Below are 26,325 nucleotides of genomic sequence, written 5' to 3'. Positions count from 1 at the left end.
CCCATCCATTACTTCCCAGGAAGGCCAAATACTCACAGATTCTTCCAAATCTTGTGTACAAGCGTGAAGCAGCCAATCATTAAATACTGATGATGCAAGTTTCTTCAAGGCTAAGATGCAGCATCTGGCCCTTTCATGAAACACTTCAAAACTAAAATGCTTACATACTTCCTGAAGGTGCTCTGAGGATCGCCAGCTGCCCACAAAAACACCCTAGCCACATATGTTTGAAGATGCTTTCAAAAAAAAAAAGTGTTTTACAACTTGATACAGTGCTTTGAAAATTTTTCTGCATCTCTGAGAACTTGACAAATAAATGAAAAAAATGCAGAGCATCACATTTACAAAGCACTTCTGAAAAATTAGAAATATTAATTGAATCAGCAGGATAGTGTGCTTCATTAAACTTCATCTAAGTGGATTTTCTATTGTTAAATGCTTCCAGCAGAACTCTAGCACTGAACTGAATCTACTAATCTGGTCAAGCTGACACGAATTTTGTGCCAGAATTGTTACATGTTGAATATCGTCCAATTAATTTAAGGACCAACTTCTGTCTGACAGAGATTTAGTCAAAGAAGCTCCCCTAAAAGAAGCCTGTCCAGATGTGTCAGCGTCTTATGATGTTACATCACTGCTGTGAAGGGTCATTTCAACAACTCCACCTGGCTAGGTAAGATTAAGCAACTAATCCCTTAGTTCTCCACAAAAACTGGTCTGAGTATAACGTCACAAAACCAATCCCCAGGAATGATAAACCCATAAATTGGCAAATGCTTGTAAAAAGCACCTTGATGATTATGTGAAAAAGTTCAGATGAAACTTCCCAAGACCATAGTGTTTAAGTTAACAGACTTTTCAACGGGGACAATCAGAAAGCAAATGAGAAGTACCGTGCAGGATTACTCAGTACATATCAGTGAAAAAAGATATTGACTTTCCTTCTGATTAGGCTACAAATTTTGTTACAGCCCTCTACCTTCCTTATTTCCATTTTTTTTCCAAAACTAAGACCACAATGCAGCAAACAGACTCCTTTTATTTGGCTTTAGCAAGCTGAGCACAAGAGCAGCAGCGGTGCTTATCTCGATACCAATCTTAACTACTACTCTAGCTAGCATATAGCAATGGTATTTGTTTTTGTATTCAGTCTTGTAACTTTTTAAAAATGATAGACAGGCTTAGGTTTTTTTGTTTGTTTGTTTGTTTTAAAAAAAGGCAACTGGAGATTTCTTCCCAAAGAATAAATAGAACACTAGGTCAAGCAACAGTCATTCATTTATTGACTTAAACAAGCAAGAAGTATCCTCAGACATAATGGCCACCACTTGAGCAATACAAATCAATACTACTGAAGAACAGGGAACATCTTTTTCTCTCACCCCTCCCATCCCAGAAGTAACAATAGAAATACCAGGGCCCCTAGAGAAAAGAGAAGGAGAAAAATTATAAAAGGCGCTTATAATGAGCTGCAGAGTTGAAACATGGATACTAAAAAATCATTAGCTACTCCACCACATCACCACAATCACCTCAAAAATAACTTTCATTGTTCCATTTCTACCAGGTAACAAATATATAGCGCTGTTTAACAGCGATTTCAATGTATTAACAACTGTCCTCAGCTGAAGCAGAACAGCAATTACTTGTTTATATTAAATTTGAGACTGCAGGTAGAAAGAAGTGTTGCCAGAGAATATGATGCAAGTCTTCTCTAGTTAATGAAAAGGGAGCAGGGGGAGAAACAAAGCTGGTTTTAGCAGTTACTGCATGTCTGTAGCAATCGAGCAATTCATTCTCTGTTGATACTTCATTACAGACACGATATCCTGATAGAGTACGTCAGCTCTACTCACCCTATGAGAGAGTATCTGAAGAATGTACCTATAAAGTCGCTTAGGTTGCGGGCCACTGAAAATCCCAACCTGCTACTCCTGTGCGGGTATTTTTTTTTTCCATCAGACACCAGCAAAAAAAAGAAAATCCAAACAGACTGCATGCAAAACTATCATTGCTATATCAATTCGTCTTCCTTGTAACAGCTGAAAATATGAGTAAGGCATTCCTCAGATTTAGAGAAAACATTAGGAGGCTGTAGTTTTGCAGGCAAGGAGACCTTTTATTTTAATCCATTAAAAGAACCCAAAATAGTCAGCAGGTGGCCACATCTATCCATGTTTCATTAAAATCACATAAACCCTAAGTACAAAAGCACCACTGATTATTGCTCTAGAAAAACTGCATGAAAAATTCAAATACGCACAGTAAAAACATCACCATATGCACAAGACTTAATTTCTTAAAGCAAGTGTATGGAATGCTGATCCAATTTTACACATACCTTGCAATATTAAGTTGATATTTATATTACTTGGCAACAATGGGAATTTCTAAAAGCACTGTTATGAGAAGGGAAATGTTCATATACAGTTTAATATGTCAACTATCATAGTCCTAAAAAAATTAGCATTTACAAAATACTTGATAAAAATATCTTTTAAAAGTTGTCCAAGAGGTACATAAAATCAACCCAAAATTTTCATGATATTTCATTCCTTCTTGTCACCTACAGATTCAGTTTTCTGAGCCTGTGGAGAAGAAAGAAAAATTAATTACTATAGTAAATTGCTGTTATATATGTATGAATACCCACCCTACTCTTACTCCTTCGATTTCTTATTTTTAAACAGCTCAATTTCAACCCTATGTCGATATTACATTCACACAAACAAAACAGGTACACTCACACACTTCTCTTAATTCATTGGTCCCAGCTTTTCAAAAGCAATACAAGCCTTACCTGTCAGCTTCCATTGTTCATACTGAAAAGCACCACACCACTACCTGTTTCTATTCACTGCACACATGCAGAATGCTCTACCGTACCCTTAACTTTCACTGTTTCAATCTGCCCTTTTACTGACAGTGTGCTGGGTGGGGCACCTCTGGATGTTGAAACACTAACAGTTGAGCGAGAGATGCGAATCTGCAATAACATTATGGGCAATAAAAAGAAACATTATGAACATGCTATCAATGTCTGAAAGGCTGAATAATTAAAAAAGCACTGATTCAATCAGCAGGAGGTATGTGTGGAAAGTACCTCTTCAGCTTTATTTTCACCATTTTCAGATGGTGTAGTACCTTCCTTTGCAGCTTCTTGCTTTTCATCCTTCTTCCCTTTAGCACCTTTGTTGGCCTTTGTTCCAGGTTCCTTCTGACAGAAGATTAAAAACATGGGCACAGATGTTGCATGAATAGCCACAACTCTACATCTTTATCAAAAATCCTTCATATGAAGTACAAAGCAAATTCTAGCAAGCTGCTTGTGCTGGACTCAAACAGAAAACCAGCTAAACACCACCTGAAAAATTTATATCCAAAGTTAACCAGACTCCCTGAATTTCTAGAAAATTTACTTCTTTGTTGTTTCTCTTAATTCACTGGGATACAACAAAACCCTCGAACTATTTTGGTTGCACTGATTAAAAGCCAGAGGTATCTAAAATATCTGTATGAACAAATCCAATTATAATATATGGAAAGCTTATTTAGCCAAGCACAAACACCGCACTGCTTGTGCAGCAGCACTACAGTTTTGATTAACATGAAATAATAAATTAGATTAACAAAATTAAGCACTTTTGTTGGCTGTCCTTTTGTTAGTTTGGTAACATCTGTGATGTTCATTTCATGTCAATGAAAGAACCAACCAACACATGAGAAAGGCAAACTGATAAAATTCCATCTGCAGCAACACAAAGCAGAGAATTTATCAAAAGGAACTATCCTAACATCTACAGTTTCATTTGGAGATATGCTCTTGAACAATTCCTATGTTGAACCTACTTTTTGTTTTATTCCTTGCTTTCTGTATGTATTTATATTTGTGATCTCAGAGCAGTAGAAACATAGGATAAAGATAAAAACATAAGTAATGGGATAAAAATGTAAATCATGTTTGGCAGGGTATTTTTTTTCATTGGCAGCTAAAATAGTTCTGATAAACCCTGGGAATATCTTCCATGGCATCATTCGCTCCAAATTCTCCATGCAAAATGGCAACAGAAGCTGGGAGCAGGGATATTAAGGTCAGTTTCCCTTTGCATTGGAGCATTAGCAGCCATTCCCCATAAAGCAGTGGGGCAAGGAGGAAGGGATGTCATTAATCCCAGTTACAGGGGAGCCTGAATTACTCCTTTCACTCTTGAGCTTCGATGTTACGCAGCAGCTGCAATGCCTGAGATGCTTCCTGGTGGTGTGTATCATCTTAACTCTTCAGCTACAAATGAATGAACTGAGGACTTAGTAAATCCGTACTTTGCAAGCTTTGAACAATAAAAGGGATGCTGAAGCTGTATTATCTTTAGTTGTTTATTAGCGGGGTCACAGCACACATTTGCTGCTTTTTGTTTTGGAGACCAAGATTAATATACTCCTTAAAACGTGATCTGGTTAGAACTCAAAAAACCAGACTACTGTATTGAAAAAAAAAATAAATTACTTGGAGTTATGTTGAAAAGGAGTCCGGTTGCCTGAAATAAGCCTTGGATGCCAATGCAGCTTCACCTGACTCATTGCACCATGTTCATTTTGTAACACATGCTGGAAGATACAGAACCTACCACATTCCCTTCCTTTCCTAGTGGCTCTTTTTAAGAGAGAAGCAGGACAGACTCAGCAAGGCATTGTTAGTATTTTAAGTTGCTAAGTTATATATAATGTGTTCAAAGCCATAGCTTTACTTTCACACACGGACTTCATATTCTGATACTTGCCCAGCTGAGATCCCAATACAAGGACTTGAAAAATGTAAGCGTGAGGAGTGCTGGACTGAGTTTCCAGCAGTATGTTTTTTTCTGATAAAGCAATTGTTCTTATTTAGCATTCCCCTTGGGCGCAAATAGATCTACAGTTTCTGAAGTACATGATTCACATGCTGAAATCCTGGAAAGGTATTTCAGACTCTAATAAGATTTTAATTTGACCGTAACTGACCTAGAAAACCCAAACCATTCAATTTAAATATATTTAATTTCACCTTTAATTATAATTGTGCATTCTCAGCAATTGCCAGGCTTCAAGAAGAGATAAGAGTATCTCACTATGAAATGAAGTACTGCCCCTCTAGACAACGAAACAGGATGGCATGCACTAATCTCAAATCCTATTGTAGAAACCAAACCTGTAAATTTCAGGAAAGGTGTAGGAAAGGTGAAGAATGTTTTTGAAGTAGAAATTAACTACAAACTAACATAGTCTGCATATCAAACAGGCAAGACATTTTGTTTGGGCCAGTAATGAGGCCAGGAAGGGGTGGAACAGAAAGAAAAGAATGATCTAATTTGTTTTTTCTTTGAGGGGAGAACTGGGAGGAGGGCAGGGGAGCTGATGCCTCTCACAAATACTCAGCGAATTCAACTGTTTGCAGTGCAAAAAGGGAGTGTACTTGCTTATTATTGGCTACAAGGATGGCAGCTGAAGTATATTTACCTTAGTGGTTTTCCTTGGCTTGGGTTCAGGTTTTGGTGGAGCAGGTTTCTAAAAAGACATTTTCAGTTGCATGATGTATTAAACACGTTACCAGAAGCCAGTAACCCAAGCTCCACGCAGCTTCCCCCCCCCCTTCCCTTACTTCCCACTCGTTACCGTGCACCTCGAAAAAGGCTGAAAAACCTTAGTGCACCTCCTCACCGTACACACACCTATTTTCTTTAGCTCACTCTAGGAGTTGAAAGCAGATCAAGGATCATTTGAAGAGACAAACACGGAGATCAGAAGTAACTATTAAAAAAGGCCTATCAGATGTGCTCTAACAGAGAAGAGCAACTAAACCCAAGTACTAGTAGTGGCAGCGAATGAAGCCCTCAAAGGACAGCCTTTTCTCTTTCACAGACAAGTTGCACTTCCACAACTAGCAGCCTGCAAAAGGACACTGAGTCAATACCGAATGTAGCACACGGCATTGCACTGAGGTGGGGAAATGCATCTTCTATCAGACTAACTTCCCAAACCCAAGAAAATGCAATTATCTTTAGCTGTAGAGTTCTTAAATACCTCTCAGCAAGAATTAAAATTGAATCAAGCAAAATGTAACAAACCTGATGGGGCTGAGAAAGCACTAGAAAAGTATACACCAAGGGCTGTCACAGATACTTACAGCTGACAATCTTGCTGATCGTCTCGTGGGCTACAGAAAAGGAAGAAAGGAGAAGACATTTTTATAGGCAAACAGCAAGCAGCATTCAAAGCAACACAGTATCAGTCATGGTGACAGCATAAAACACGCCCCTGCCAAAATACCCATCTATTGCCAAACACAATTCAGGGTGTCCTCATCTTGGAGGACCCAAATTTTAAAAGGACAAAGTGATGTGTAATTCCTGACAAATTTTCCTCTAAATCTACTCTCAATATGGTGAAATACTATTTTCCCCCTATTTTACAAGTACTCCTGAGGCTGTTGCTGCACTCTGAAAGGTTCACAAATACATTACGTGTGCCTACCTGTGCAGAGGACACTGAATCTTTCTCAAAAATACTTGAATTTCGTAAATACTTAGAATGACGTTTCTGTAATTTATTAGATGTTATTTGTAATAGCCAGTAAGAAAGACTATCTGATACACAGCAGAATAAAGATAACGTCCTTCCCTAGAGGATATCAGAGCCCTAAAATTTCAAAAGGAAAAAAAAAAAAAAAAAAAAAGAGGGGTGCCCTCACTTCCACATCATCCCCCGCACTCAATCCAGGAGTGCATATGACGAGGCATACAAAGGCAGCTGCAGAATCACATGGAAAATGAATTCTTCTATTTAAACATAATTCTAAAAAGGAAAGAAGAATGTCAAATATTGTGCTTTTCTTCCTTCTTCCTTCATCACCTCCCTTATTAATCTTTATTTCATTCTGTTCTTTCTCATAAGTTTACCACTGAAGATGAGTTAAGTCTTCAAAGCATCTGTAAGCTCACTGGTTTGCTAACAATATTTTCTGAAATCATCAAAACAGATGAACCCACGATCCAGTTACACAGCATGGTTAGCAAACACGCTTAAAGTTTGGCCTGTATCATAAAACTGGAATCGCACTTGTAATCAAAATAAAGAGACAGCTCAACTGCAACAAATATCCCGTGTAACACAGCCGAAACAGTGAATCAAAAACACCTTTTTAATTATGCATTAAGCATTTAAGTTGAGATGAAAAACCACAGCTCCACATATCTCTTGCACCAGAAAAAAAGCTGTTGTTTATGTCTGAAGAATGCAGGAGTTTGTATTCAATGGAGCCATTTAACCACCCTTTGTGGAAAGCAGTAGTGAAAACTTCAGATCTGGGTTCAACAAAACAGAAGTCTTAGCAAAAAACCACCTAGCGATATTTTCAGCTATTAAACATTTATGCATCTTTTACAAAAAACAAAAACATAAACCTCTCTTTTCTTATAAACAAGTCTGTTTTCACAACTGATGATTTCTATCCCTCAACGTTTGGGCATCAAAATGTTGTGTCAGCAGTTACGTTTCAAAAGACACTGTGCTTTTCTACACAAATGATAACCTCCCCCACGTTCCCCACCTGTGCCAGCTCCATCACTGGTTTCATGTATGTTCTGCATTGCTATGAGGAACTCAGCACAAGCCGTCCAGCTCCTTTAAAGATGCCTGAATGCCCGACTGGTACGTCACTTTAATGCTCATGCAGAGTTTGTATGTATGCTGTGTTATCTGCCTATAAGGAGGTAATCAGAGTCAAGTAAAAGGCCAGATTTTAATATCATTTTGGAACTTTTTTCCCCATTCAAACAGCTGTACTAAGACAGGAACAATCAGCTTACCCAGCTGTCTGTTTGACACTGGTCCACTAGCAAACACCCCTGGAAAGAGCCTATGCAATGGAGCAGACAGAGCAACCAACACTTTGCACTTTCCTACTGCTCCAGCTTCTGGCAATCCACATGTGCAAGCTTTCCAACCTGGATGCTACATATACACCACACGTTTAACAGCCCCCAAGGGACATTTTTTTCCATAAACTTGTCTAAGAAGCTAGTGAACTCATTGGTGCTTTCGGTTTCCACAACATCCCGTAGCAATGAGTTCCATAACGGGGTTATAATGCTGTGTGGAAAAGAAAAAGTAGAGTCTCCACTCTTTGTGGCCTTTCCTCTAAACTTGCTTGGCTTCTTACTTGCACTATATCCCTCTGGTTCTCAGGTTACTAACTGCCTTTCTCTGTGCAGCTGACCATTTTATCCCCTCTTATATGAGGAGTCCAGAATCCCAGACCATCCGCTGGAACCCACTGAAAAGCTGCTCCGCACCCTCTGTATGTGCCACTGTACTTCGTGTGCTTTTCTTTCTATCCTTCTTAAGGAAGAGCCAGGAGAACTTCATTTTGTAGTTTGCATCTGGGTGCCCAACAAAGTAATCTTGTGATACGCTGATGTTTCCCACTCTGTCCTCCGGTATTTGTCCCACATTCTGTTTACTTTGTGATGAGAACCGCTGTTGTCTAACAACTGCTCGCAGTGATTCCATAATCGCTCTCCTGATTACCAGCTGATTTGGTGCCAATCACTGCCATCTTCTCCTTGCCACGTGAATTAATTCACATCTCTCATACTGAGTTACCACCACTTACATTTTATCACCTAGTTATCAGTGACATTACATCCTTCTCGGTCTCACTTCTAAATTTTTCTGATCATGTTTTATAAAGTTTGTCATTTCTCCACTACTCCCTCTCCTACATTATTTAATGAATATATTCAGCAACACAAGCTTAAGCACAAATCTTAACACTCCACTGATAATTCTCCTCCAATATGAAAATTAGCTATTGTGAATAGCTATATTATGAAATATAGCTATAGCTATATGTCCTACTTTCTTCTCATACCTTTATTTGTTATCAGTTGTTAGGAATATCTTCCTTTTAATCCATGCAAGCTTCGTTTCTTGAAGAACCAGGTTGGGGAGCCTTATCCAAAATGTTATTTATGTGTAAGCAGGCTGTAGCAATCAGTATGCCAGCATTTATGCACCTGTTGCCTTTTACAAACAACTCAGCTGTGTGAAGTATAACCTCTTTGCAAAATTGGTGTTGGCTCCCTCATTATGCTATATAAATTATTATACATTTGTCTACATGCATGCATTGTAGCGTTAATTTTTCTTTATATTATTTTACTAGTTTTCCAAGTCAGACTTACAGCCTTCATTTTCCAGAATCCCTTATCTAAAGTCTTGGGAGCATTTCATTACCTTCAGTTACTCTGGTACCGGGGCCAAGCAGTAAAAGTTACGTCCCACACATAAAAGTTTGGCAACTTCAGATTTGGGTGCTGGTGAATACAGCCAGGCTGCCTAGATCTCCCTCTGACTCAATTCAAGAACATCCTCCAGATACTGCACCCATGGGAAGTGGCCCCACTGTGAGCACCTCGGTAGGAATTACCCACAGCAGGGGTTTCGTTACTGTACTTCAGCTTCACATTTGGCTTGCTGGAGGGTTTGCTCCTTCCCTCATTATTTTCTATCTTTATAGAAACACCTTTAAAAATGATAAATTTCCTTTAATTTGCTGTTAAGCCATTCTGATTGGGAGGGCTTTTGAAGAATAGCATGCTCTTCTGCGAGCCTCTAGCATGGTGTATCACATAGCCTCTCTGCCACCTGCAACCATTAAACCTTTTAGCTGCTCCTTTTAATAGGCTATCATTTTTAAGTAAATTCCCTTTCTTGATATCAAAACTTACCATCGTGGAGTTTATTTGGACTTACATTCCTGCAAGGATGACGAACCTGAATATATTATAGCCACAACTACAGATTAGTTCTCTGCTAACTGTCCTTTTAACTAACTCTTACAATACTACTGAAGAGCATCAAGGACTTATTATCCTTTTATTGACCCTTTGATTTGTTCCTCCAGGAAGCAAGCACTTACAGTTTTAACTTGGTTTTTGCCTTTGTAGTGCCATCCTGTGCCTCTTACCAAATCTCTGAAGGGTAAGTGAGATCTCCATTAACACTATTGCTGTCCTCGGAACCTCTCTGATGTCCCTTAACATCCCATTGACACTTTTATTATTGTGGCCAAACGATAGCGGGCCCAGTTTCTACACTATATACACCCCATTAACGCAGGGCTTGGCAACCCCCAAAGGACTCAGCTGTAGTTACTGATTTCTCTATTAATCTAGAGAAATATTAAAGACACGTGAGGCATGTAACAATTCCATCCCATCTCTAATGCCATGTAGTTCTCCAACCTGGATATTTTGGGCCCCAACAAGTTTCCATTACCTACTGATGCCCTCATTTAAAACTAGCGGGTCCAAGTTGCCCAGATTTCGATGTGCAGTTCTTACAATGCGAGTCTGTTGCCTGTTCTCACGGGTGATTTAAGCAAAGCTTTATTTCTCAATACTGCTCTTTGACTTTTCAGATGTCAACCTCTATGGTTTCTGTGCCATCTCCCTCCCCATCCCACTGCCCAGGAGCACTGACTTCACCCTACGTACTCTCTAACTATTTTAAACAGCACATCTGAAGGAGACCAACAAGTTCTTCAGACCTCCTCAATGCCATCCGTATGGGTCTGTTTTGGTTCAGATTGAAGCCACCCTTTCTGCACACATACCACCCATTCCAAGAGCTCCCACAGTTTCTAAACTAATTCTTTCAACTATGCTCCTCACTCACCCACTGAGAGCTACAGGTATGTCTATTGAGAAGGTATTCTTTTTTTCCTCCCCTCCTGTAGCATCATCAGCCACTATTATCTTGACTGAAGACTACTCTAAGAGCACTCGCATTTCAGAGCAAGCAGGCTCTCTCTAGAGAACCTGTATATTTCTGTAAGCTTCTTGGTCCTCCTTTATGTAAGCAATCAGCTCTCAAACTTTTAGGGGAAGGAACCTTACTTTTCTGTCCCTTGAAGAAGTAATATTTAAACTGGGACAGAGAAAACCATTAATTCAGAGCAAAAAAGATTATATTTTTACGATGATTTAGTCAGCCTTTTCATATTTTGTGAAAGAGAAACTAATTGGTCTTGGAGAAAATTTCATAGGAAGATACTGAGATACCAAAACCCATTCTTCTCAGACTTCCTTCCCAGTTATTATTTTTTTTTAAGGAGCTCATTATAATCGCTCCTATTGTTTGAATATTTTGACATTTTCTTCGCATCTTTTTTTCTGCTGGATTGACCAGCAACCAACTTCTCAAGGCAGAAAATGTAAAACTTCATTTGACTTCTTCCCAAGGATTTACAAGAAGAGCAATTAAGGTTTAGCTCATTTGAATCTTCACCCGTCGGGTCCTGATTTAACTTCGTCTGCTTCAAAAGATGACAATCTAAGAAAACAAATCCCCATATTCCCTTAGCCCCTCCTTCTTTTTTTCAAAAAAAAAAAAAAAAAAAATTCACGTTAAGGCCTGTGACAGACGAACTCCAGCAAACCTCACTGTAGTGGTCAAGCCACCACCTGCTGCTTCCTTGCCTTTTCTGCCAGAAGTTGCTGTGCCCTTAAAGCGAATTCAGACAAAGAAAACACACAAATGTGTCAGCTGCTCCAGGTCAGAGCCTGGTATCTGAATTCAAGACACCCTTCCATCAGGCACTTCAGCTAAGAATAGCTTTGATGGAGCGTGGCTGAGGTGCGTGTATTAACCCTCTTCTGCCAACTCACTAGAGACAGGAACCCGGATCCAGGCAGTGACAGCCCCCGCTGCTGCATTACCAGAGCTTATCTATAAAAGCCCTAAATGGTTCTGAAATGTATTCTGTGTATCGGTTAAGTCCTATGAGACCTCAGTGCACCAAAACAAACTATGCCCAAAAAAGCTACAAACGTGGATCGCTGCTGGTTTCAAGCAAGCTGTCTTTACTCGCACTGAAAACACCTCACCAGAAGTGGCAGAGCGATTCGTAGCCTTCTGATACGCAAGACCACAGATCTCCAGTTAAAGAAATACATGCCAAAATGAATTAAAAGAAAAAAAAAATAAAAAGGAAATATACTTGCCTCTTGTTTAGTTACTTTTGCTGCATCCTTGCCTTCAGCACCCTCTGGAGACTAAAAGAAAATATTAAGTCAGTGCTTTTATTACAGACTTAAAAGCATCCAAGCAACAGCAAACAAAATTATGGTGAAGACGTTTCTTTCCGTACATTGCAGCAACTTCAGGAAGCCTGGTACGGGCACCATCGTACCAAAACCATTCTTGATTTTCCAAGCAGGAACACCAGGACTGATCATCACCAGGTACACGTGTACCACACAGCGTCCCCCAGTGATCCCCGCAGCCAATTAACCAAAGCACCTGCAGGCTCCCCTGGGAGCTTCACCTAATCAGCAGCTGGCAGCGCAACAGTATGAACTGGAAGCCTGAGGTTTGCTCTTCTCGGGCTTCTGAAATCCCCAAGAAACTTCACATGTTTCTTCCCAAACAGGAACTTCACTGGTAATGAGATGAGGCGAAACAAAAAAGCCCAGCATTACTGAAATGAGTGATTTCTTTATCTGATTTGCTCCTTTTGTGCCTCAGGCTCACTCAGCTGGAAGTTTGAACAGTATTTTCCCCTCATCTCCTCTCCACCATCAAAACAGCAAAAATCGGTAAAACACCAAGACTTCTGCAGGAAAGCCAGGGACAAACATCTTTCTTCGTAAGAACAAAGCCTCAACCTGGCCGCTGTTGTCTGCCAGAGGTACCAAAGAAACATTAGTTAAACCGCTGCTAGAAATCCAGCTTCTGCTCTTCATTTACAGCCCAAGATGCACTACTTTACATTTTGCAAATGACACGGTTTCCACCTAGATGCAAGCAATTCATGGAAAGCCAGCACACGGCAGCAGCTGGAGGAGAACTACGAGAAAGGCATGGGTTTAAAAAGGGCATTTAACAGGCAGTTTGGTAGCCCTTCTGCTTTTCAATCAGTAAAGGAGCAGGCTAGGTACCTTCTCCTTTCTCCTCCCAATTCCCCCCTTACCCACACACAGGTTTTGACACAATTCCTTGGAGTTACGCAGGTTAGAGCAGAGAAAAGGACCGGCGGGTTGGCAGCAGCTGCCCACTGCCTTCTCCTGTCCCTGGGCGCTAACGTATTTACAGAAAGACACTCTGCAACTCCCTGCTCGAAAATAAAACGTGGCTTTGTTACTCGGTGCTCTCCGGCCAGAAGCGGGGCATGCCACAAGAGCAGCTGGGTTAAAAAAAGCCGAGGAGCGACCGTCTGAGCAGCTAGCAAACAGCAGGAAGTTGAGCAGCACCGAGCGGGGTAGAGCAACTCAGAATAGCAACAGTCAGGCATCCAAAATGGAGCCTGGCTGCTCCCCCAGCTCCTGCAGCCTCGCCGGCCTCCCGCAGGACTGCTTCAGGTTTGCATTCCTAAAAGCCTCTCGGCTTGGTTACGAAAGAGGTGCCACGGCTCGCTGCTGTGATGCTGGGAGCATGAAGAGCCGTAAGCAAAACACAAACGAGCAGCTCCACGAGCAGCCACCAGCAGCCTTGCTCCTACAACTTCCCTCTTCGGCGCACAACATGGTACGAGCTTCCAGCACAGCCTTCCCGGCGCTCATCAAGTCCTAACATCTGTTTCTCCTGTCTGAATTTTCTCAAGTCTTCACAAACTTGCGCTGCACCCTTTCTGCTACGGGGAACTCAAATAGCATCCTTCCTGCACTGGGCACCTATTTAGATATGAAACCTGTGAGAGAATGTCTCATTTTCTCCTCACGGGGGCCAAGAGGCTCGAGATTTATAGGGGCAGGGACAGAAAGGCGGCATGATTCATTTCCTTTGGAAGCCAGGCTGAAAAACTCCCCGTAAACTGAATGAAACCGATTCACACCCCGCAATCGGGCTGTTTTACACCGTTTCACTTTTAGGAGCTTTGAAACAGGGCTAAATCCTCACCAGCCGGCACTGTCACATGCCAGTAGTCTTGCAGTAATCGCCCGGGAGCAAATTCTCATCCCACAACACCGTATAGTTAAGGCACAGCAATTTACCCCATTATCTCCAGCACCACCGAAAGACACGTCCACCTTCCTGACAGACGGGGCAGGCTGTTTTTAGATGTCAGTATTATTGCTTGACGACAGATTTTAAAAACGGCTCACGAGGCTAACCACAGAAAAAAGAAAAGTGAAGTTATATTAAAATACCCTTAACGCAGCCACAACCGCTGTACAGCGCTGCGACATGTTACGTAACAGCCTGATTAAGTTAGCTAATTAGCCCAAAATTCCTTTTGAGGAAAATCCAAGAGCGATCCTGAAGGCCGAGAGCTTTCCTCCACGGAGGGAGGTGCACAGGAGCCACCCGGGAGGCACGGGCAAGCAGCGCGGGGTTGCACCAGGCTCCCATTTCCACGCCGGCGCCGGTGCCTCCCCGCTGCGCTCGCCCTCCCAGGGCCTCGCCTCCCCAGGAGGCTGGCAGAGCAGCGGGGGGGGCCGTGTCGCCACTGAGGTAATCGATCCGGCTGAAAAATAGCCTGCTGCTTCAACGAGTACATAAATATTATAAATACAGATACAGATTATAAGTATGGAGCCCCCCCCGGCCCGCTCCAGTGAGCTCGTTTGGCTGTGCAGCTGCACAAACAATTGAGGCAGGGCAACGGGCAAGAGCCAAGTGGCACAGGCAGTCGCGAGCAGCCCGGGATCCATAGGCTGGCAGACCCCAAAAAGTTGTCAGATAGGGCTACAACATAATTGCTAAAGGAGGAACAGAAGCCTGTTTTCCCCTCTGTGAGCCCTGCTCGGGCATTCCAGCCTGACGTGGATCTTCGTGCTAGTTTCCACAGCGCTTTCTCCTCTCCCTTGGGATCAGAGATTGGGATGTGAACGGATCTGAGCCAAGCGCAGCTCCCAGACCACTTGGCATGCCACAGGCAGTGGCAGCCTGCACTTGTATCTGGGAGTCACGGGGCTTTTATGTAGAAACCACCATAAACCTTCAAGTCCGTGTCCCAGCTCTTGCCCTTTCTGCTGGTGCCAAACCACCAAAGGAACCCTGGTTTTGTCCTCTTGGCACGTGGCTCACCGTGTTTCACCCCGGGCACATTAAAACGTGCCCTGGTTACCATGCCTTGCCCTGCAAACTGCCCAGGGGGGGAACCATCCACACGGTGAATTTGGTGAAGCCAAATCAAGACCTCAGCTGGCGCTGAACAGCACAGAAGGGCACAGCACAGCCTCGGTGATTCCCCAGCCGCAGCCCCTCGCACGCCCACGTTACGCTCATAAAGCAGCCTCTGTAGGCCTGCTGCATCTGACTCTGCGTGGATGCCTACAAGAGACGAGGCAGATAATAAAAGAAACAACCGATAAGGCCCAGATAATGGTGAATTATTTTTTTCCACTCACAGAGGTACAGAGAAGGCACGGCAAAGGAGCTGACTGGCTAACTATAAATATGCTTTTGACATTTAATCTAACGGCAAGTTTTAGGTTCAGATGACCACACATTGTGTCATGCCTCCATCTGCACTACGTAGTGGCAATACAATTGGAGACGAAGCTGCAGCTAAGCTTCGCGAGCTCTGTCAGATCTGCACAACTTTTATACCACCAGGTTAACCTGCAAGGCTGTGTGCGAGATTCCCCGTGCCTAGCAGCAATCAGTTGGATTTTGTGGTGGGGCTGGTTTGGGGTTTTTTTTGGCCTTCTCTTCCTTAAGCTACAACTTAGAAAATGGTTTTGTAAAGATTGGAAATATATATATATATATTAATAAATTACTGGGAGTATTCAGAAGAAAAAAAAGGTAAATGAATATTGAAATTGAACTTATTTACACACAAAGTTCTTGCATTTCACTAGCTGTGAAGTATGCACAAGAACTGGTGTTTCTACGCACCACCACAATACGGTGGTGCCTGCAATGCCAACACCATTACAGAACTGTTGAGTTGAAAAGAGAAAACTAGATAACTGTTTTAAGAAAAAATGTAAAAGAACAAACTGACCAATTTCCTTTGTTGTTGTTCTAAAGGCTGCTTACCTGGTGGAGACGCTTTTTCTCCTTTTCAATTCTCTTATTGAAATCCTGCAACATAAGCAGGGTTTAATGGAGGACACAGTAACCTGTGGTAATGAAGTTATTGTTGTTCATTTGATAGATCCAAAGGCGCGTGTTTGAACCTGCAGTGACCAGCTTCAGGATAAACACTGCATACATAACTGAGTGGGTTGCACTATCGTAAAGGAGAGCACACTAAAGGCACGAAAAGTGAGAATGCAAGAACGTGAGAAGTAACAGTTGGCAAAGGAGGTGGCTTATAAAATGCAACAGATCATTCATTCCGGGAAGGATCCTGTTACTAGCTGACACTCAATACCTCAGCTCTGGTGGGACAGAAATTAGTCCTTTCATACCCTTGCATAAAGCAGGTACCAATTTCATAGTAACTACCAGCTTAAGGAGTTTGAAAGGCAGAAAGCCTTCACCGTCCTACCACACGAGCACTCTCTGTAGTGTTTCCTCCCTTCTTTGCAAGCTGTTTTGCTCAGCCACACCTCAATGCGCTGCCTGCGATGGGATTTGCCTGTGGATACTTTCCTGGCTCGCTGTTCTAGCTGTGATTTCCATGACGTAATGCTTTGGTCATTCCCTCCAACAACTTTTTTCACCAACCAAAACATGATAAAAGCTTGCAACAAAACCACTGTAGAAAAAAAAATAAAAGACATCATATTGAGCCCTAAGCCTTTTCTTTTTTTTTTGGGGGGGGAGGGGGGGGCAGGGGATACTGCAATGTTTTCCTAACATTTCCACTCCCCTTACTTCCCTGTGAACAGAGCTCTGCTATAGCCTAAATTTAATTCAATGAATTGTTTCCCCATACATGCAAGACCTTCTAATTATTTCTGTCTTCACAGCAGCTCTGAATTTCGTGCCATTTCATAAATGTAATTAAAATGCTGTTTGCTTCTTGTTTTAGATTAACAGAGACTCCGCGGGTTCACTAATTTAACAATTTAACACCAACCAACTCCTGCACCATCCTTCTAGCCATTGTTTCCTCCTTCAGCTCCTCCAGGATCTTATCATTAACCTTTGTTTATAGCTGGTTCTTTGATCTGCTCGCAGCTGATACAACTATGCTCACTGCCAAGGAAATCTGAATGAACTCTGCAAGCGGAATTAAATCACCATATTAAATGCTTTAAGAAATCAGGTATTCTTCCTACTGCACTCCTTCGTTTCTTTTTTTCTACAACAAGCCTGACCCTGGTTTAAAAAAAAAAAAATGCCATTAATGTCAAAAACGGGTAATTCTGCCAGAACCATGAAGTACAAAATAAATCTGTTTAGTGGTTTCATTTTGTAAATACTTATCCAGACTGACATGTCTTGCACTCTTCCAAAACTCTTAGATTTTTTTTATATATATATATATAAAATATTTTTTTCAGTTTTTGCTTTTTAAAATGAGAGTTCCACTATGTACATTCGACTTCGGAGGTGGGGGTATATTTATACATTATTTATATAATCTATATCTGCACACATATATATGTGCATACAAACATATGTAGATATAAGTTATTCATATACATAATCTGTGCAAACTTTGTATGTGTGTATATACTTACATATATAAATAAAATCTTGATTCTGTACAGGGGGAGGCTGGGAGCTGCATGTTCCTAAAGCTTGTCAAGAAATATTTATAAAGCTCTAAAACATGCGTGACACAGAAACTCCCTCCTGCTCCAGACACCAAATTGCCAAATTACATTTTGCTACTTGTATTAAATCAAACACTTACTCCTTACTTTCCAAAAAAAAAAGTTTAAATACTTATTCTTTAAATCTATATAATATTTAATCTTTTCTGTTAAGAAGCATTACAACGTTACAATGAAATACTATACAAGACATCATTTTTAGAATATTAATGTCTTTATTTGTGTCTACTAAGAGCAGAATATTTAATTTTCTAATCCTTTGGGGGAGAATGTTGTTGGATCATGAAGTTCTGAAAACACAAACCGTACTTAAAAGTTTAAATATAAGGAAGGCCATTAATGTCCCCTGGTATTAATGTGCTAGTAGGAAAAAAATGAGTGAAAAAACAGTTCCTGATCAAAATCTCTGTTCTTCATTAGAAATTCAAGCCAAACAGAATAAAGATGCATTGCGTTTTCAAAGAATATGTGAGAAAATAAGAATACAAGCTGCCTGGATATAATCAAAATCACTAGGCTCAGAAAACAAAACAAGCACATTTTATTAAATTCCTTAACTTTCAAACAGTTAAATTCTGCGAGCTTTATCCTTTTCCAGAGCAGACAGATGAGACAGAAAACAATTTAGGCCTGGGGTATTTCTAGATATCCCAAACCTGCCAGAAAAAGTACTTTTTCTTCATTGTAGATAGAGGCCTTGCTGCTCCCACTGAATGGGAATGGCAATGATTGACCAATATAATTTAAACCACACTGAAATTTGATGGCACACTTTGCAAGTCTCACAACTGGCTTGGCTTTTTGTTTTTACACCATTTACTTGAAGGGTTATATGACTAGGACAACGGACTGAAAAAAAACAGGGACAAGACATTCCAAATTTGTCTTCCCTCAAGTCAGGTTTGGTAATGGGCCATTTTCTACCTGTAACAGAGCGAAGGAGTTTTCAGAGGTAGCAGCTCAGATCTTAAAAACAGCAGTGTAACTTAGAACAGTTATTCCTTGTTCCTTCCTTATTCAAATAATTCGCTGTGTTTTAAAAAATGCCCACCAGCCACGGGAGCAGTGAGCAGAGCTCATCTATCTGAAGTCATCCAGCTTCCCCTGAACTCCAGACCCGAGAATTCAGCTTGGTAGTGTGTAAATTCCTGTCTCAATATTTGCTTAGCAACTTTACTGCCACCATAAAATAAAAAGGCAGATTCAAAGAATATGATGGATGACATTCAACCACTAATAATAATATTTCTCCGGCCTTTCAAAGCTGGTGCCAGTTCTGCAAGTGGGATGGAGCTGATTGACTCATGCAAGTCTACACGCACAGCTGGAGCTTTTAAAACCTTAAAGGCCAGGTTTTGAAATCACCCATGTCTAAATGGAACTGATCAGGCCTGCAAAGGAAAACAGCACCAAATACTTCTGGAAAAATACGTAAGAAATTTAAAAACAGAGATTAATTTATGCAACTATTTTTAATAGCGTAACTGCTTCTCAGAAATAGCCACCTCTGACAAAGAGAGATACCATGAATGACAAAAAAAAGGTGTATAATTCCTTCCCTCCCAGAGGATGTAACTGTGATAAAAACAAGAGAAATCCAGAGAAGAGCCTTTGTTGGGACTGAGAGGTGCCACAGGGCCCCAAGTAAGGCACACATGGTGCCGTGCCCCAGACCCACCAGCCCCTTTTGTCCCAGGAATGTTTCCAACTGGGGTTGACAAGAGCATCGCCCTACTACAGAAAGGAGAGCTCCACAGACAACCTAAATACATTTCAAAAGAAGATAAACCAAGGGGCTAAGGCTGAGAGGACGAGGCAGGTGGGATACGAAAGGATGCGGCAGTGACAAAGGATGTTCCCACTATGAACAGCACCAACACCTCTCCTTAACTCTGCCTGAGAGGAACAGAAGAGCGCAGAAGTAAACGTCAGCAGCCACTCGACTTCCAGCCGTGGGAGCACCCTCTGCTGCTGCTAACTCAGCACTAGGACAACAGAGAAATCTGGGTGGGAAGAGCTGACATACCTACACAGTCCCAGCGAGGCTGCTGTTGATGGGAACGCGCACGATCTTTCTGTGCAGACAGATCCGAACGCTCTTGGGGAATTGCCTTCTATATTTGCAGCTTCCACTGTTACCAAGCACACCCACTCTTTACTACAGGAAGACAGGAGCGGTATCTCCGAGCTACAGGAGTAATTAATTGAAAATTGGTCACCAAGGGACACCGAAGGAAGAAAATAACCAAACAAGCCCAGCGCATCTTTTTCCATAGCAGTTCCGGGATACGATCTGACCGTCAAGTTGTTCTGAGGAGCAATGCCTAATGAATTAAGGAACACCCCTCTACGTACCCTAACGTAGGGGCTCGGGGACAGCCAGAGGAAGGCTGGCTGTGGCTGTGCTCTGCTGAGCGCCTGGCTGGCAGCAGCAGCCACGGTGCTGGGGGGAGTTCTGCATGTCCCCGCCAGACAGCCAGCTTCCTCTTCGTGCCAGCCTCTGGGAAGCCACAGCAGCAGCATGGCCCGCCTCAAAACTACCTCAAATGTGCACGATGGCCCACAGGTTAAATCCGGGTAAGGAGACGAACGGGTGTCTGGAACTGCTTCTTTGGCCACCCAAAGTGTCTGTCAAACTGCAGCCCGAACCATGAAGTCCCGCACTGCCAGTTTTGCTGATGGTAAAACTGAAACAGAAGGACCTTACTTCTGAATGCTGCCAGTTGCTCGTTCCCAGCCCTACTCCCTCCTAAGGGGTTATCACACATTCGTTGCACCATCATGTAGCACCTCGAAACTAAAATGATCCAAGGAAAAAAAAGAATTCAAGGGCATGTTCACATCTGTTCAGTAAGAGAGCTCTAACAGGAGCATGACCTGCAACTTAAGTCCAGTGCCTGAAAACGCCTTTTTGGCTAATGGACCATGGGAGAAATCACCATTTTACCTGAGCTTGGTTTACAAAGAGAGATGCTAACTTCCAACAAGAGCTGTGATCTGGTTAGCTTACACCCTGCACTAAAGGCACACTTGCACCAAGTAAAATTCAACTTCATACAACTTCTCTGAAACAAGGATACGTCTTGGTACACAGCAGTTCTACCTACTGCTTGGGTATAAAACAGCAGAGAAACTAAAAGTTTTTCTAGTAAGATAGAGGAAAAGCAGCACTAAACTGCATGGCATATACCAGCTACATCCAGATACATACAGAGGACTTCTTTATTTTTTTATTAAAAAAAAAAACACAACTTAATGCTGATAATTCTAGAATGCAAAATAATACCAACATCCTGGCCAGATCACACAATAACAACAACCCCACTGGCTTGTTGAACTACCATCAAGCTTATTTTTGATTTCCCTTACAAGCATCACTAGGTACTTCCCTAAAATCCATGTGCTCAACAAGATGACTTGCATCTGCTTAGTTTTGGCATAGAAGGTGATGGGTTATAAAGCAGACTGTGTCACTGGCTGTACTTCATCAGACAACATGCTTCAACGCACGGAGAAGCATTACAAATGACTTTTAATTCAGGGAAAAAACAAGAACGTTGAGGGTGCCCATTCATTAATTCCAGTTGTACTTCAGTGTGGTCAAAGAAGAAAATTCCTATACGTTGTAACCAATTGTTATTAAATGGGTCAGATTTTTACAGAATTGCATAAAGCAATCAGAAGCATTTTAGATCTATAAAAACTCGGTCGATGAGTTTATAATCACCATAATTCTCAAAAAAAACCAGTCATAGCTAAAGTTACATTAATAGCTCTTTTAAGCTTTTTAATATAAACCACGGACAAATATATGTTGCATGTATTTAACAGCCCTGTAATATTATTTATGGCAATGTGGCACAGCAGCATTATTCAAGAATGGCTTTTCAGTGCCAGTCAACACTGCTACACTGCACTACATCTAAATGTACCATATGCAGATAAAACCATGATCCTTCCTGCTTGTTTTTTATATGAAAAATGTAGGTTCTTCGAGTCGGTCAAGGCCAATCAGCAATTTTGTTTTGCTTTAAATACATCAGGGTTTAAAATCATCAGTGGTTACAAATTTATTACTAGCGCTACAATCTCTAAAATTGAAAAGCCATAACAAAACAGCCTTTTCCCCCGTATTACGGGAATCCTGCAGTCTTAGCACGCTCTGGCACCTCTGTTCTGTTTGCCTTGGTTGAATCCAAGTGCGTCCCTGACCGCACAGCAAACGTTGTGCCTGTGCCTGCAAAGGGTGCCCAAGGCAGAAGCCCACCCAAGGACTCTGCTGGCACGTTAGGCAGGAGTTTTTTTTGTAATTGGGGTACCTCAGCGACATGGATCCAAAGCGGCTTTTTCTGATGTTGCTTATCCTGATTTCCAGCAGTTACTGGACAACCTAAGATTGATCCAAGGCAAAAAATGGAGCAGAAACTATCTTTACAGAGCTCTGACTTCTTAGTCCCCATGCAGCAGAGGGAGAAAGGAGGAAGTGGTCAACACAAAACATGGGGAATTTGGGGAGAGAACGGGAGGGGGTAGCAGACAAGACATTAAGGATCTGCTGCTGACTCCCTTTGCCCTTGTAATGTGTAACCAACCTCCCGGTCATGACACAGACCAGAGAATTCCCCCATCCCATGCCCTGCTGTGTTTGAGGATGAACCCAAAAGTGCCTCTGCTACAGACCAGCAGCTTCCAAGCCCAACACGGGGCACTTTGACCATCAAGGTGCGAGTCCCAGGGGCATTGCTGGAGCTTCTGCCTTGTCAACTCTGTTTTGAAGTTCCTTGGCACAGTCTGATGCACGCCTGGAGTATGAATACCTGGAAAGGGACAGGAATTAGAGCCCTACAGCCCTTGAGTGTACTTCTCACTGCTGCACTACGAACACAAGCTCGCCTACTGCTTTTGCCACAAGACCTACACCTCCCCCTGCGCACCGAGCAGTGACAGCAGGATCAGAGCCCCAGCAAACCAAGCTGTCATCTGCAGGACCCTTGGCTTCATTAGCTAATTGGCGTCAATCACAAGTTGCTCCCACACTTCAGAGAACTGGTTACTATTTGAAAGTTCCTCAGTTTCTGTGTGCTTACCGTAAGGCAGGACGACAAATTTGGAGAAGTAACAACTGCACCACTCAGAGCTCATTAAGAAACCATCACTTCAGACATCTTAAACTGAGAATCCAAGGTGAGGGGACCATTCCAACACTTTCTCCCTTTATTTCTGTGCCCCGTTTCCCTACCAGCAGGGCAGGAACACATTCCTCTTTGAATATCCACAACATCACAGAAACAGAAATTCAAACATGATGAAGTATTTCACAAAGAGCACAGAGGTTAGGTCCAGAGGAAAAAACACCGGCGAAATCTAACAGCTCTAGTCCAGTACATGTGAGAACCTGCATTTAAACCCAAGGATTAGAAGACACATTGAGTAGACACCTGGTTGGCAAAAGAAGTAGGAAAGTAAGAGTCCTGCAGAAAAAATGATTGCTGGATCATGTAACTAAGAGCATTACAATGGGCCAAGCCCAAAGCATGGCACCTTCTCACTTCTACTGAAGCAGCAGCATTCCAACCCAAATATTCAGAAGTTTTCGGTTTCTACAGACTAGCTGGGCATATTTACTGACTTTAGAGAAAAGGACTTTGCATATCGGAACAGGAACCTGCCCCAGATGTTCCCCACTACGTTTTCACAGCTTCTGCAGTACAGTCGATGCTAACATCCTTGACTACAAGGGAGCAAATAGTTTACAGAAGCGGCAAATTAGATCACAGCGTTTTTATTTGCTCTGAAGCCACAGCAACATTCAAAGATGTTATCCAAAACAAGGCATCAGAAGAAAAAGTTGGAACTAGCCCTCCCACCTGATCCAGCTCTAAATGTTTTCAAAACAGCCTGTGTAGCGTAGGTCGTGTTGCTTGGGGCCGGATTAGAGACCAAGTTGCATCATCCCGGAGCGTGGCCCCAGCTCTGCACGGGATGGGTCCCGCCTGGCCTGGTCACACCCCTGAGGTAGTGCACGCGCTGCTGAGAGGTGTGAGCACTGCTCACCTCCGTGACGATGACACCAGAGCTTATGTACGCACGCCTGCGCGCGTGGGTGTGTGTGTGTGACCACATGGCGACTCTCCTTGCCACCAGGCACAAGACGGCTCCTCATTCTTCCATGCCTAACACAGAGATGTTTTTACCGGGGCGGTTTCAAGGTCAAGGAGTTTTCCAATATGACCCAAGAGCTAATTCCAGTTCGACAGGCAACAGAACAAGGGGAAACACCCCCGACCATGCCAAGGCATTCGCTGCTATCGATACCACAACAAGCCTTCTGGTTCACCCCACACTGGCACACCTTGCGAAAGGCCACGCTCACGCCACAACATGTTATTACAACAGGCAAAGCGCGCAGAAATCTGACAGGAAGAGTCCAGAGTTCAACCTCCTTTTGTTGTAGTGCAGCACCCAACACCGTCTGAACACACGGTAAGCTCTCCAGTCTCCCCACAAACCTCAACCTGCTAGCGATACACCAAGCCCTGACGCCACGGCCCTGCAGAGGACAGGCAGCCCGATGCAGTCACTCACCACATCCACCAACAGCGCCGTGCCAGACACTCAGCCACTCGCTGAAGTTTACGTAGAGATGCAAACTTTGTTCAGAGATGGACAGAAAAGCAGAATAAAAAAAAAAAAAAAAAAAAAAGACCAGCCAGTTGAGGTAACCAAGGCATACGCAAAAGCAGGCGTGAGCAGCAGCAAGCCCTTTCTGCGATATTATTTATTTACTTATCCACAAAACTATGAAATTTTCTCATTTTGTTTTTTGGGGTTTATCACCCAATCAACATTCTGGTATCGGCAGTTTTTTTTCCAAGCTAAAAATTTTGTTTTGAGAGCAGAATTCGTGATTAGCTGCACGCGATGGCTCTCTGTCCAGGTGGGAGCTGACTGATGAAACTGCTCAGCTGCTGCTGTACCACTGACTTCTCACTCCGTGGATGTTACTCTGGAAGAAAACTGACCACTGTGGAACACTTCAGCAATTCCACTTTTCTCAAAAGTGTTGTTCAAACGCTTCCTGGACCCAGAGCTTCCCAAAACTGGTATTTTATGCACAATCTTAAAATGCAAACGCTCGCCTGTGCGGTACGAAGTAAATCACAATTTACCGAGTAAGCTTTGTCTCCATCGCTTTGACAACACGCGTAAATTTTTTTTAATAGTCTTCTAAAAACAAGCCATGCTCTCATGGACCTACTATCCAAAGATAAAGTTTCTCTTGACAAACACTTCGCCACGGGCAGCAAAAAAACCTCCACGAGCGACTTCAACCCTGCTCCCCGCTCGGAAGGGCAGCCTGACACATTCCCACCGACCTAGTGCAGAAGGGCAAAGGACCCGGGGCGGGAGGGCTGCCAGGTCCCCAGAGTCGCCCCAAGACCTCCAACTGTCACCTCCTCCCCCGTGGCAGGCACTGGGGGCCGTGGGGAAGGGACAGAGGAAGGAAAAGCGCTGGGGGCTGGCTGCCACCGAGGCGAGGCATGCCAAGGGAGGCCACCAGCCCTACACGGCTGGCAGGGAGCGAGCTCTGTCTGCTTGCTGGGGCTCGGGGTGCTCCAGCAGCACTCTATGTCTCTCAGCAGCAGCACAGCACAGGGCTGGGGGGCACCTCCATCCCCCCACCTGTGGCTGGGCACCAGGGGAGGCCGCGGGTCACCTTATTTTAGGGGCCAGGCCCCCAGAACCCAAAACCAGCATGGGGGGGGGGAGGCAAATCCCGCAGCACCACGGCGCCGGCAGCCCCCCAGCCGCGGCCCCTCGGCTCGGGAGGCCGGGGGGGGGGGCCGGCAGCGGGTACATACGGGTCTGCGGGTCGGCTCTAACATGGCTCGCTGCCTCCTCCTCCTCCTCCTCCTCCTCCTCCTTCCCCACAGACCCGGACCCCGCGGCCGGGCCCCCCCCCCACACACCCCTCAGCCTCATCCCAGGCCCGGAGCTGCCCCCGCCGCCCCCTTCCACCTCCCAGCCCCCAACCGCCGCCGGGAGAGGAGCGGGGCGGGCCGGGGAGGCCGGCGGGGCCGTTACCTTTCTCTTCGGCATGCTGCCCGCCGGCGCTGAGGCGACCCAAGCGGCGAGCGCGGCTCCGCCCGGCGCTGAGGGCTCTGCCCGCGGCTCTGCCCGCTGCCCGCCGCCCCCGGCGGACCCCCCACCGGCGGGGGGCGGGCGGAACGGGGCAGCCCCGCCCGCTGATTGGCTGCGCCGCTCCCGCCCCGGCGGGAGCGGGCGAATCAGGGGCGGCCCGCGCGGGTCAGAGGCCGGCGGGGCGGGAGCGGCAGCGCGCGCGGGGACCGTTGGGGACGCGGCCCTGAGGGGAGCTCCCCCCCTTCTTCTCCTCCCCCCCCCCCCCCCCCCCCCCCCACAGGGAGGTCCCCTCAGGGTGATGGCCGCGGCGTGGCTCGGCCCCGTTTAATCGCCCTTCGCTTTCTCCTTCCCCCGGTTGCGGCTTCTCTTCCTCCCTTGAAACCCGCCGCAGCCCCGTCCCCGTCGTAGCCGCTCTCCCCTTTCAGCCCCCGGGCTGATTTCCAGTGTGGGTCCCCCCCCCAGCTCC

General features: G+C 43.9%; 1 protein-coding gene across 3 annotated transcripts; it reads right to left on the bottom strand.

The window, feature by feature from the left end:
* Positions 1-1,260: 1,260 nt before the first annotated feature.
* HMGN3 (high mobility group nucleosomal binding domain 3) lies at positions 1,261-25,982 on the bottom strand. Of its 3 annotated transcripts, none has more exons than XM_084285119.1 (6): positions 25,803-25,966; positions 12,042-12,092; positions 6,161-6,190; positions 5,494-5,541; positions 3,145-3,217; positions 1,261-2,588 (listed from the first exon to the last, which is right to left on the bottom strand). In XM_084285119.1, exons 1-6 carry the CDS (start codon positions 25,815-25,817, stop codon positions 2,575-2,577), a joined length of 231 nt encoding a protein of 76 aa, XP_084141245.1. In that variant the 5' UTR covers positions 25,818-25,966; the 3' UTR covers positions 1,261-2,574. The 3 variants fall into 3 exon arrangements, with proteins under 3 accessions (XP_084141245.1, XP_084141244.1, XP_084141246.1); XM_084285118.1 differs by having other exon boundaries at positions 3,104-3,217; positions 25,803-25,959; XM_084285120.1 differs by lacking the exon at positions 1,261-2,588 and adding an exon at positions 2,595-2,986 and having other exon boundaries at positions 3,104-3,217; positions 25,803-25,982.
* Positions 25,983-26,325: the final 343 nt, after the last annotated feature.

Source organism: Netta rufina (assembly GCF_964035555.1).
Source record: "Netta rufina genome assembly, chromosome: 3".
NCBI lineage: Eukaryota > Metazoa > Chordata > Aves > Anseriformes > Anatidae > Netta > Netta rufina.
This window is presented reverse-complemented; position numbering and strand designations above follow the sequence as displayed.